At 38.5% G+C, this 13,423-nt stretch overlaps 1 protein-coding gene across 5 annotated transcripts in view; it reads left to right on the forward strand.

Moving 5' to 3' along the window:
* The window catches only part of FASTKD1 (FAST kinase domains 1), a 47,573-nt gene extending 37,793 nt beyond the window's left edge, over positions 1 to 9,780 (forward strand). For 4 of the 5 annotated variants that reach the window (XM_019458873.2, XM_019458893.2, XM_019458903.2 and 1 more), the window contains 3 exons: positions 7,527 to 7,665; positions 8,314 to 8,428; positions 9,646 to 9,780. In XM_019458873.2, coding sequence (XP_019314418.1) covers positions 7,527 to 7,665; positions 8,314 to 8,428; positions 9,646 to 9,741 — 350 coding nt within the window. In that variant the 3' untranslated portion in view covers positions 9,742 to 9,780. Of the gene's footprint in view, positions 1 to 4,421; positions 4,692 to 7,526; positions 7,666 to 8,313; positions 8,429 to 9,645 lie in introns of those variants that run through there. The other variant, XM_019458888.2, reaches the window with a different exon arrangement.
* The last annotated feature ends 3,643 nt before the right edge of the window (positions 9,781 to 13,423 follow it).

The raw sequence follows: 13,423 nt of genomic DNA on the forward strand, positions 1-13,423 counted from the left end.
TCTCCCGTTCCATCCACGTTGCTACAAAGGCCAGATTTCATTCTTTCTCATTGTCAAGTAGTATTCCATTGTATATATAAACCACAATTTCTTTATCCATTCATCAGTTGATGGACATTTAGGCTCTTTCCATAATTTGGCTATTGTTGAAAGTGCTGCTATAAACATTGGGGTACAAGTGCCCCTATGCATCAGCACTCCTGTATCCCTTGAGTAAATTCCTAGCAGTGCTGTTGCTGGGTCATAGGGTAGATCTATTTTTAAAAGTATTTTTTTTTAATTTATTTATTATTTATTTTTGAGAAACAGAGTATGAGCAGGGGAGGGGCAGAGAGAGAGGGAGAATCGCAAGCAGGCTGCACGCTATAGGCACAGAGCCCCACACGGGGCTCGAACTCACAAGCTGTGAGATCATAAACCAAAATCAAGAGTTGGACGCTTAACCAACTGAGCCACCCAGGTGCCCCAGAAGACTGAACTAATTAAAGTAGAATTGTCTCATCAAATGGAGATTTCCAAACAGACTGAAATAGAAGAGTACAGTGATTTCTCAAGTTCCCATGGTCCAGCTTTGATAACCGTCAGCATTTTGCTGTTTTTCAAAAAAAATTTTTTACTTATATTTTACTAATTGTAAGTAAAACCCAGGGGCTCCTGGGTGGCTCAATCCATTAAGTGTCTGGCTTCGGCTGAGGTCATGATCTCACGGTCTGTGAGTTCGAGCCCCACATCAGGCTCTGTGCTGACAGCTCAGAGTGTGGACCCTGCTTTGGATTCTGTGTTTCCCCCTCTCTCTGCCCCTCCCCCACTCATGCTCTCTACCCCCCCCCCCCCCAAAGTAAATAAACATTAAAAAATATTTTTAAAAAATTCTAAGTAAATCCCAGGCTCAGATTCACTGAACATTCCTAGATCTTCAAAAGTTCTTTTCCTCTCCACTAAGTACCCTGAAACAATTTCATTGTTTTAAGTTCATCATAAAAACTAAGTTGGATTATCAACCTGGATGAAGATTTCCATAGGTACGTATGATCAACTCTAACCTGGTTAACCTTGTTTCTCAGTGGTCTAGTTGTATAAAGCATTCTGATTTCATCATGGATGACATAAAGTTGGTTGGCCAGCTGATAAATTGGGTGGCAACATAAGATTTTTTTTTTTTTAATAGCTAAATTCAGGGCACCTGGGTGGCTCGGTTGGTTAGGTGTCTGACTCTTGATCTCCGCTCAGGTCATGATCTTTCAGTTCGTGAATTTGAGTCCCACATTGGGCTCTGCACTGATGGCATGGAGCCTGCTTGGGATTCTGTCTCTTCCTCTCTCTCTGCTCCTCACCTACTTGTGTGCTCTCTCTCTCTCTCTCTCTCTCAAAATAAATAAATAAACTTTAAAAAATAGCTAAATTCAAATGTGGACTTAAAGGAAAAGATGAGGTTTTAAGAAGATTAACATAAACTTTATAAAATTTAGGATTAGAAAACTTCTGCATACATACAGGATGTTATAAAGTATTAAAAGCTTGATATAAACTAATACTTAAATGGTTACCAAAAGTCAAATACTGTTTTAAACTATGTTATTAAGAATAACAAGAAAGTTAGTAGTCCCACTGTATTCTGGCCTTCAGACATATCTTAGTATTATATTCTTCTTTTGAGCGTTACATTTTGTGAGAGTGACAAATAGGGCCTGGAAACAAAGGATCTAGAAATCATGTCTTACAACTAGAGAGGACAGGAACTGCACAGATTCCAGTCCCTGAGCAAGTTCCTAAACCTCCGAACTTTATTAGTTTCTTCATCTGTAAATGGGGATGATAATGCCCACTTAATAGGATTACCTGACATATTGCATGAAAAGCATTTAGCACTGTCCTTGGAACATAGTGAGTGCTCAATAAATTTTATTTAACAAAGAAGCTAGGAATGTTTAATCTGAAAACTGGAAGAGTTATGGTGGGCATAACATAATGTTTTAAGGATTGCTTTGTGAAAGAAGAAGTGGATATTTATCTCAAGAATAAAAATACGGGAAAAAAAGGAATATTTTACGTCAATGTAAGAGTTTTATGAAAGATTTGTCAAAAAATGAAATAATGGTCTGCCTTGTGAAGAAGAAATGTTTGGGCAGAAATGGGTGATCAGATGGTGTGTGTGTGTGTGTGTGTGTGTGTGTGTGTGTGATTTTTGTATTCAGCCGAAGGCTGAACCCAATGGTCATTAATACCCTCATCTTGTACTACAAAACACGTATTCTCAGTTGTTTGGTTTTATGTTAGTCAGGATTATATTTGGCTATGAGTGTCAAAAATCCACAAATAATAGGAACTTAAAGTTATTTCCTTCTCCTGTATGTGTAACTGGCATCCAAGGCTGGGATGCCAGCTCCGTGAACATTAAAGTTCAGGATCCTTCTATTTTATTATAATTTATAACCTCAACATGTAGCTTCCTCTTTTTGGTCCAAAATGACTCCTTCTACTTTAGCCAACACATCTATAATCTGAGCAGAAGGGAGAGGGAAGGAAAGGGAAGGGTGTCCCTTAAGTACCGTTCCTTGAAGTTGCATATACTGTTTGGGAGGTGGTGCAGAGAGAGAGAGAGGGAGAGCATGAGCAGGAGAGGGACAGAGAGAAAGGGAGAGAGAGAATCCCAAGCAAGGTTCATACTGCCAACATGTGGAGTCTGACGCGGGACTCTAGCCCACAAACTGTGAGACCATACCTGAGCCGAAATCAAGAGTTGGACGCTTAGCCAACTGAACCACCCAGGCGCCTCTGCACATACCGCTTTTAATTATACCCCATGGCCACACTTGGCTATGCGTAAGTTAAGAAAATGTGGTTTTTATTCCGGGTTATCATGTACTCAGCTAATTCTATTATTAAAAATGAATGGAAGTATTAGGTATTGGGGGACGACCTACACCCTGTGACAGGGTTGTTTTAAAAGATTGACATAGATCTTCCTTGGCTTACCATGGGGTTATATCCCAGGAGACCCATTTTACATTGGAAATATTGTGAGTCAAAAATGCATTTAATACATGTAACATGCTGAACATCACAGTTTAGCTTAGTTTACCTAAAATGTGCTCAGAACACTTACATTAGCCTACAGTTGGGCAAAAACATCTATCACAAAGCCTGTTTTACAGTAAGGTATTGAATATCTCATATAATTTATTGAATACTGTACTGAAAGTGAAAAACAAAATGGTTCTAACTGTGTCAGTTGTCAGTCCTCACTATTGCTGCCCAGCATCAAAAGAGATTATTGTAGTGCATGTTAGCCCACGCAGGATCCAAATTAAAAATCTGAAGTATAGTTTCTATTGAATGCTTATCACTTTTGTACCATTGTAAAGTTGAAAACTCACAGATTGGGGACTGTGTCTGCATACTCCTGTTAATCTGCACTGTTTAAAATATATGTGTATTTTGGGGCACCTGAGTGGCTCAGTCGGTTAAGCATCTAACTCTTGATTTTTCTTGATGGTTTGTGATATCGAGCCCTGCGTCGGGCTCTGCACTGACAGGAGCCTGCTTGGGATTCTCTCCCTGTCTCTCTGCACCCTCCCTCCGCCCCCATTTTACTCCCTTTCTCCCTCTCTCTCAAAATAAATAAACATTACAAAAATTATATATTTCTATGTTTTAAAATATACTCCTGGGGCACCTGGGTGGCTCAGTCTGTTGAGCGGCCGACTTTGGCTTAGGTCATGATCTCAAGGTCCGGGAGTTCGAGCCCCGCATCGGGCTCTGTGCTGACAGCTCGGAGCCTGGAGCCTGTTTCAGATTCTGTGTCTCCCTCTCTCTGACTCTCCCCCGTTCGTGCTCTGTCTCTCTCTGTCTCAAAAATAAATAAACATTAAAAAAATTAAAAAAAATATATACTCCTGTAAAAATAATGCGCTAAAGGAAGGAAATGCACTAAAGTATGAATGTGAAAATGGTGGGTAACTCCATCTCATAATTTAAAATTATTGAGCACCAGCTTTGTGACAGGCACTGTGACTGGCTCTTCATTCCTGTTACTGCATTTTGTTATTTTTGTTAATGTTTCTTTCTGATTAGAGTCACATCTATGTAAAACATTTGGAAAATACAGAAAAGAAAAAAGTAAAAAAAAATCATGTATTACAAATCATGCATAACATGTAATTAGTACTGAAACCAGGATTACTATATCCCATTGTATTTCCAACTCATGTTTGTACTTCCTGCTGTCAAGAGGCTTATTTTTATGTGAAAATGTATATAAATTATTAAAATAAGGTTTAACTGGTAATATTTGTGTATATGGATATGGCATAATTAAGACAGTATAATAGTATGATTAATAACTGTGGATTGGAAGCATTGCTTAGGGTTTTAAAAACCCATATTAAATTTTTTTTTTTAATGTTTATTTATTTTTGAAGGAGAGAGAGACAAAGTGTGAGTGGGGGACAGGCAGAGAGAGAGGAGAAGCAGAACCCGAAGCAAGCTCCAGGCTCTGAGCTGTCAGCACTGAGTTTGGCACGGGGCTTGAAGTCACCAGCCATGAGATCATGACCTGAGCTAAAGTCAGATGCCCAACCGACTGAGCCACCCCGGTGCCCCCCAAAGAGACACACATTTTTATGAGACCAGTGCTCTAACCCCTGAGCTACGGAGCCTCAAGACACACATTTTTTAAAAAATTACAGGGGCGCCTGAGTGGCTCAGTCGGTTGAGCGTCCGACTTCGGCTCAGGTCATGATCTCATAGTCTGTGAGTTCGAGCCCTGCGTCAGGCTCTGTGCTGACAGCTCAGAGCCTGGAGCCTGTTTTAGTCTGTGTCTCCCTCTCTCTCTGCCCCTCCCCCGTTCATGCTCTGTCTCTCCCTGTCTCAAAAATAAATAAAATGTTAAAAAAAATTACAAAAAAAAAATTACAAAATATATACTTAAAAAACCCAGAAAGTACAGATAACAAAAAAGAAGAATTACCATGTTTAATCATTGTTTACTTTTACTGTCTGTTTTTCTGACTTGTTTAAAACAAAAAAGGGCTTATTCTATATAGTGGTTGTAGCTATGTTTACATATTGTAAATATTTTTCTGTGCCCATAGATATATATTATTTTTAGTGACTTCATACATATTTCATTGAGTGAGTATGTGATGTTTATTTAATCCTTAGATTTTTTTGAGGATATTTTGTTGGTACACGCAGCTGTCAAACAATGCTGCAGTTTCATACAACAACAGCAATAGCAATTGATATAACTACATATTGTTTCTTACGTGTTAGATGCCGTCTTCAATGCTTTATATATAATAAACTTCTTTATTATGCCCTTACTAGATACATAAATTCTTCTATTTCATATATTAGGAAATTGAGGCCCAGAGACATTATTGTGTGCCCAAGGTTATATAGTTGGCAAATGGCTGAGCCAGTATTTGACCTAGGCATTCTAGCTCCAGAATTCGTTCCCTCAATGAGAGAACTGTATTTCATGTTTGATACTTAGCTTGAAGTTGCTTCAGTGCCTCAGTTTCCCTTATGTATAAAAAGCAGATAACTAAACCTACTCTTCCCTCCTTTTCATTTGTTGTTCTTTTTTCATTTCGGTCCTGTTTTGTTTTTCTTGGTTTAAATATTTTTACCATTGTTTTTATTACAAAAAAATTTCAAAACAAGTACAAAGATAGAATAGCATGATGAACCTCCACCCAGCATCAACAGTTATCAAAATTCACTTGATCCTTTTCAAGCAAATCAGACATACCATCTTAAAATGTATATCTAAAAAGATGCACAACCACAGTACCATCATGATCACCCCTATAGCCATTCATAATAATTTTTTAAATGTTTATTTTTGGGGAGCCTGGGTGGCTCAGTGGTTCCTGGGATCAAGCCCCCCAGGTCGAACTCTGTGCTGACAGCAAATGCCTGCCTGGGATTCTCCCTCTCCCTCTCTCTGCCTGGGATTCTCCCTCTCCCTCTCTCTGCCTGTCCTCTGCTCATTTCCTCTCTCTCTCTCTCTCTCTCTCTCTCTCTCTCTCTCTCATAAGTAAGTAAACTTAAAAAAATACGTGTTTATTTTTGACAGAGTGTGTACGTGAGAGCTTGGGCGGGGCAGAGAGAGAGAACAGGATCCAAAGTGGGCTCTGTGCTGACAGCAGAGAGCGGATCACAGGGCTGGAACTCAGGTACTGTGAGATCATGACCTGTCCAAACGAAGGTTGGACCATGACCAAATGAAGTTGGACGTTTAACCAATTGAGCCATCCAGGCGGCGCCCCAATAATTTCTTAATATCACATAGCTTGTCAATGTTCGAATGTCTCAATTGTCTTTTGTATGTTTTATTTTACTGTTTATTTTTTGAAATTGGAATCCAAACATTACATTTTTAAGTTCTACTTTTCTCTTTTCCCCTTACAATTTATTTATTGAAAGAAATTTTTTTTCACCATCTAGACTTTTCCAGTTGCAACCCTGTTGTATCATTCAACATGCTCCTGCATCCCTTGTTTTCCTGTAAGCCAGTCCTTAGGTCTAGGGGCTTGATTAGATTCAGGCTAGATTCCTGTCATTTATTTATTTTGCCCAGACTATTTCATAAGTGGTATGAACTTCTTAGTGCATCATATCAGAAGACACACTATGCTGGTTGTCTTATTTTTATTATATTAAAGATTCATCAGCTTATCCATTAGAAAGTTCTCCTATCAGTTTTTCACCTACAGATTTTATTAGCCATTAAAATTATTGTCTAAATCCATCATTCGTTGGGGTGGTAAAGTAGTGATATTCTGTATCATTTCTTCTGCATTAGCTGGATTTTGTCTAAAAAGAACTTACCCATATCAACTATTTAGTTACTCATGTACAGTTCCTGCAGGAAAGACAGGATACATGTTTGAACCTTTCCTTCAGATGAGTGGGTTTAGCTTTCTCCAAATGTTACCAGGAGATTTAAGAGGATTAAAATAAAACTTAATGTGATTTGGCCTGTACCAGTGCTAAATATAATTCCATGCTAAATCTAGTTTAGTAATACTTGTTGGTTGATTTTTATTGATTGATTTTCAAAGACAGGTGCCACTGGACCAGATCTTATAAAACAAGTTGGGTAATTAGGGAGGTACATCATTCTTTGTTTGTATCTATAGATATGTATGTCTCTATATATGTATATACATGTTTAAAATACATCTTTAGGGCGCCTGAGTGGCTCAGTCATTTAGGTGGCCAACTCTTGATTTCGTCTCAGGTCATGATCTTACAGTTTGTGAGTTTGAGCCCTGCATCAGGCTTTGCACTCACAGCGCGGAGCCTGCTTCGGATCCTCTGTCTCCCTCTCTCTGCCCTTTCCTCACTCACACTCGCTCTCTCTCTCTCTCTCTCTCTCTCTCTCCCCCCTCTCTCACTCTCTGTCTCTCTCTCAAAAATAAATGTTAAAAAATTTTTTAAGTAAATAAAATATATCTTTAAACCTATACCTGTAGGAATTTACTTAATTCATACTGTTGATTCCTGTACTTCCTTAGATTTTGAGTGTATCTTGGATAAAAGAAAAAAACCTCTTCCATATGGAAGCAATAATATAGCTTTGGGAAAACTACCAGAAATGCACTGGGAATCAAATACCCAAATAACTGGATCAACACTGCCACCAGGAGCTGAAAGGTATCTTATTTCTTAGTTTCAGATTTTGTTAATTAAACGTTAAATTTGGCATAACTTAATGAACTCTGTTAACAAGGATTAATTGTAGGAGTATCTGCTGCTCATATCATCTTTTCCTGTGTCTTTGCTTTTCATGTGTCTTCTGACTTACTCTCTGTCCTTTGCTGTCCAAAGCTCAGCAATCTAACTAAAGTGCTAACCCTCTGATTGTCCTCAGTGGAAGTAAATAGTATCTTCTTTGGAGCTCCCATACATCTCTACTTATCTCATAGCACTTAGCCACTTCCTACACTGCATTACAGTTACTTAATATGTATCACATGTTTTGTTAGACTATAAGCTGTATCTCTTTATGTTTGTGTCCCTCACAGTGCCTTCCATATGGTAGTTGCATAATAAATATATGTTGGACAAGGAAACAAATGAGAAAGCATGGAAATTTTTACTATAATATGGTATAAATTCTAATGAGTAGCCTTATTTGTCCCTAGTTACCAATTTAAGTAGAATAATAACTTAGCATACTCATATATTCATTTGGTTTTTGTTAATTTATGAAGATGTAACTTTGTTCCTGAAACACTTATAATTACTTAGTTTTTCATTTTGATTTCAGAAGTAAATATATATATTTTTAATCTTGTGTAGGATTGCTTTGGAATTTTTGGATTCAAGAGCTTTTTGTAGAAACATCCCTCATTTAAAGGGGAAATCTGCTATGAAAAAACGACATTTGGAAATTTTGGGGTATCGTGTAATTCAGGTATGAAATACTGATGTAATTCTGCCCCTAAAGAACTCAGAAAACTAGATGTACATGTGTTTTCTTTTTTTAAAAATTGGAGTATAATTAACATACATTTTTATATTCATTTCAGGTATACAACATGATTCAACAATTCTATACATTACTCAGTGCTCACCACAATTAAGTGTAGTGATCATCTGTCCTCAAACATTTTGCAGTCTTCCAGACTAAATTCCCTATGCTCTACTTTTCATCTCCATAATTTATTTATTTTGCAAATAGAAGTTTGTACCTCTTAATCCCCTTTATCTATTTCACCCTTCCCCTCCACCCACCTCCTCTCTGACAGGTGGTTACCTGTTTGTTCTCTGTATTTAAGAATCCGGTGTTTCGGACTCTTGGGTGGCTCAATTAGTTAAGCGTCGGACTCTTAATTTGGCTCAGGTCATGATCTTACGGTCGTGAGACAAAGCCCTGTGTTGGGCTCTGAGCTGTCAGCAGAGATTTTCTCTCTCCCTCTGCCCCTCCCTCACTTGCATGCAGGCACACGCATGTGCTCACTCTCTCTACCTCTCTCTCTCTCTCAAAAAAAAAAAAAAAGAGTCCGGTTTTTTGGTCTCTTTTTTTGTTTGTTCATTTGTTTTGTTTCTTAATCACACATGAATGAAGTCATATGGTATTTGTCTTTCTCTGTCTGACTTATTTAACTTAGCATTATACTCTCTAGGTCCATCCAGTATGTGTTCCCTTTTAATGTGACAGTTCTAGAATTACCTTTTTTTAATATTAAAAAAACAGTTATATTAAAATATCTCCAAAACAGACATTCTCCATGTTTTTTGAATAGGAAATAAAAATCATTTATTTTATTATCTGTAGAAGACCTGTTGGTTTTTATATTAATTTATCTTACAAGAGAGAGAGGCACTGTGGAGATGGGTAGAGATACAAGAGAAAAAGGCTAGTGTGTGTATGTAGCAAAGGTACACAGGAAAAAATGTCCACTTTTGGTATTGTAGGAACAGGAAGGTGAAAGTAGCCGTGAGGCAGAAGGAGGTATCTGGGTTTTATCTGGGAGAAGGACCCACCTGGCTTCTAAAAATGGTTTATGCTTCTGTGAGCTAATTTAATAGGCTCCTACAGTTTGGCTTAGTAGTGCTTACGAGTCTTCTCTGATGCTTTTTGTTGTTGCTTTAAAACTTTAAATTCAAACTACGTTGCGTATTTTACAGATCCCTCATTTTGAATGGAACTCTATGGCACTGTCAACAAAGGAAGCTCGGATGGACTACCTGAGAGAATGTATATTTGGAGAAGGCAAATCATGACTGTAGTTTTAAATTAAAATTCGTGATGCTGGTGTGTCACATTTGAACTTATTTTAATTAAGGGGCCTGACTCAACTGAAAAATGATAGTACAGAATTGACTGGTTTCAAGGTCAATTGAATACCTATTAAACAGACATTTTACTTTCTCCAATATTTAATCTTTCTCTACTATCTGGTTGGGAAATTGTATAAAATTCTTAATATAAAAGACTTGTAGCTTTGAAGAAACTTGAATCATTCACAGTTCATTCTTTGAGGGCCTACTAAGTGTCAGTAACTGTTTTAGGTGCTGGGAATACAGCAGTGCATATTGTGTATCTGCCACAGGTGGCCAGTGAGGTAGGAGGGAAAGTCATAGGTACTAACACTTCCTAGAAGCCAAGTAGAGAAAGCATTTCAAGGAGGGAGAGGTGAGCAGTTGTATCAGATGCTGCCATCAGGTAAAATGAGGACTGGGAAATGACTGTTAAATTTATCGACATGAAAATCATTGGTAACCTTGAAAAGAGTAGTTTTGGTGAAGTGCTAGGTGTGAAAGCTTGACTGGTTTAATAGAAACCAGGAGGAGACGGGATTTTTTTTTTTTTTTTTTTTTAAATAAATAAATGGAAGTAAAGAAATGGAGTGGTAGCTGAGGGGGAAAGCGACCAATCTTTTATTTTTTTTTTAAATGTTTTTTTTTGAGAGAGAGTGCAAGAGGGGAAGGAGCAGAGAGAGAGGGGGTGTGGGACAGATGATCTGGAGTGGGCTCTGTGTGGACAGCAGAGGGCCTGATGTGGGGCTCGAACTCACAAACCACGAGATCATGACCTGAGCCGAAGTCAGACACTCAACCGACTGAGCCACCCGGGCACCCCAGAAAGTGGACCAAACTTAACCTGGTCTGATCGTATACATGCTGGGGGAATAATGATTTTCTCTTGCCTTACAACACATTTATTTAATAAAATAGTAACTAGGGACCTACTATGGGACGTAATCCCTAGCCCTTCTTCCAAGTGTGGTATATTTGTACTCAGCAGAAAGCCATGTTGTAACTATCCTCAGGCTACTTGGTGTAAGTGCAGGTAATTAGCATTTGAAGCTTGCTATCTTCTGACTTCATGACCTTCTAAATTCATTCTGTCCCAAAATAAGTTGGTAGCCAGAATGCCTTGAGTCTTAAGCATAGCTATAAAACATGTGTCCTGGGGCACCTGGTGGCTCAGTCGGTTGAGAGTTCAGCTTCCGATCAGGTCATGGTCTTGTGGTTCATGGGTTTGAGCCCCATATTGGGTTCTCTCCTGTAAGCGCAGGGCCTGCTCTGGATCCTGTGCCCTTTTCTCTCTGCCCCTCCTCAACCCGCTCGCTCTTTCTCCCAAAAATAAACATTTAAAAAAAAAGCAAAACCAAACGTGTCCTGCATGGATTTTGGTGTGTTGATATTTGATTTAGGTTTAGTTGAAGCACTTGTTTAAAATATTACTTTGCATGGTGTGAAATGCAATACATAACAGTAAGCAAAAAAAAAAAAAAAAAAAAAAAAATAGTAAGCACTTTAAGAATAAAATGATTAGACTGGGGCACCTGGGTGGCTCAGTTGGTTAAGCGTCCAACTTCGGCTCAGGTCATGATCTCACGGTTCGTGAGTTTGAGCCCAAAGTCAGGCTCTGTGCTGACAGCTCAGAGCCTGGAGCCTGCTTCAGATTCTGTGTCTCTCTCTCTCTCTCTGCCCCTCCCTCACTCATGCTCTCTTTCAAAAATAAATAAAAACGTTAAAAAAATTTAAAAAATGGTTAGAATGAGGAGGATTATAAATTGTTTTCTTTGGATATAAATGAAAACCTAGTTATTGTGTACTTTGAATACAGGGAAATCTTGATTAAATGACCCTGATGTACCTTTCACTTACTGTTACACGTAATGTGACTTCTAGTGTACCACATCTCGTACTCTCCTTCCTCTAGGCTGCCCTACCCAAATGGCTTTATTTATGTATATATTCTTACATATTTTTGTTTGATGATCTTTCTATTTAAATAACTGGAGTTGTTATAAACAAAACATTCTTTTTTTTTAAAGCATTCTTTTTTCATTGAGATATAATTCATATACCATAAAATTCACCCTTTTAAAGTATACAATGCAGTGGTTTTCTAGCGTATTCACAAGTTTGTGCAACCATTACCACTATTTAATTCCAGAACATTTCCATCATCCCAAAGCATTATTTTTACAACGTAATATCATGTCTGTGTCGGTCTGCACTCTCTCCCCAACATGGGGCTTGAACTCACAACCCTGAGATCAAGACCTGAACTGAGATCAAGAGCTGGACGCTTAACCAACTGAGCCACCGAGGCATCCCTGTCTTGCTTTTATAGTAAGCACTTCCTCTTACAGTTTTATCACTCAGGTTTGCATCTCTAGACACCATAATTTGCCTCCCCACAACCTTTTAAATGTGTCTTAATCTAGAAGTATCCCACACCAGCCCTTTCTCTTCGAAAGTTTATCTGCTGAACAACCTGTAGAATTTCCCACCTTCAGGATTTGTTGATTATATAATCCTGGATAGTTTAGAATAGTTTCTGTCAATACAGAAAAGTAGCCAGGATTCTACTTCAAAGATCCAAAATAAAACTGATTTTTATTGGATATGTTTCCATATTTACAGTACAGACAATAAAACTGTATGACCACTCAACTGTTCTTTATGAAATTGCTTGACAAATAATAATGGAATACTCCAAATTAGTTCCAAGTCAGATTTCTCAGAAAGCGACATGTGTAAGGCTAGAAGTCGAACATGTCTGCAAAAGCATGTGAAACCCACGAACGACGATTACTTGGTGACTTGCACAGAGTTGAATGTGATGGCTGTGGACACACTGAAGAGCCAGCCTAATGCATATACTAACAACAAACTGCTTGAGTATAGGGTTTCACATCCTAGAAAACGCAATAATGCAGTCATCTTTCCGTTTTTTTTTTTTTCTTTTTTCTTTTAAAAGTTTGTTTTTGAGAGAGGGAAAGCATGCACATGCACCTGAGCAGGGACCAAGAAGAGAGAGAATCCCAGGCAGGCTTTGTGCTATTAGTGCAGAGCCCCATGTGAGGCGTGATCTCATGAACTGTGAGATCATGACCTGAGTGGAAATCAAGAATTGGACACTTAACTGACTGAGCTGCCCAGGCACCCCAGTCACCTTTCTATCAGAAATTTGCAAATAGGTAGCTCTTTCATGGAATATATAGATAAAACTTAAACCGACAAATACACAAATATACACCTCACTGGCCCCAACTTCTGCCCAGCAATTAGAGAATCAGTTCATTTCCTAAGGACAGTCCCCAACCCTCCTATCACAGACACTGTAGTCAATGGCTTGAAGACTGGTTTACTGTTTTTAACTAAATTTTTAAAAAAAGTTTATTTATTTTGAGAGAGAGAGAGAGAGAGAGAGCAGGAGGGGCAGAGAGAGAACCCCAAGCAGGCTCTGCACTGTCAGCACAGAGCCCAATGCGGGGCTGGAACTCAGGAACTGTGAGATCATGACCTAAGCTGAAACCAAAGTTGGACGCCTAACCGACTGAGTCACCCAGGTACCACCCCCTGCCAAATTAAATTTGATTTAAATCATAAACAATATACTAGTGTCACGAAAGGAATGGAGAAAAAAAGAAAGACCACTTAAAGT

The sequence above is a fragment of the Panthera pardus genome, unplaced genomic scaffold (genome assembly GCF_024362965.1).
Source record: "Panthera pardus isolate Hobbes unplaced genomic scaffold, ASM2436296v1 HiC_scaffold_10, whole genome shotgun sequence".
Taxonomy (NCBI): Eukaryota; Metazoa; Chordata; class Mammalia; order Carnivora; family Felidae; genus Panthera; species Panthera pardus.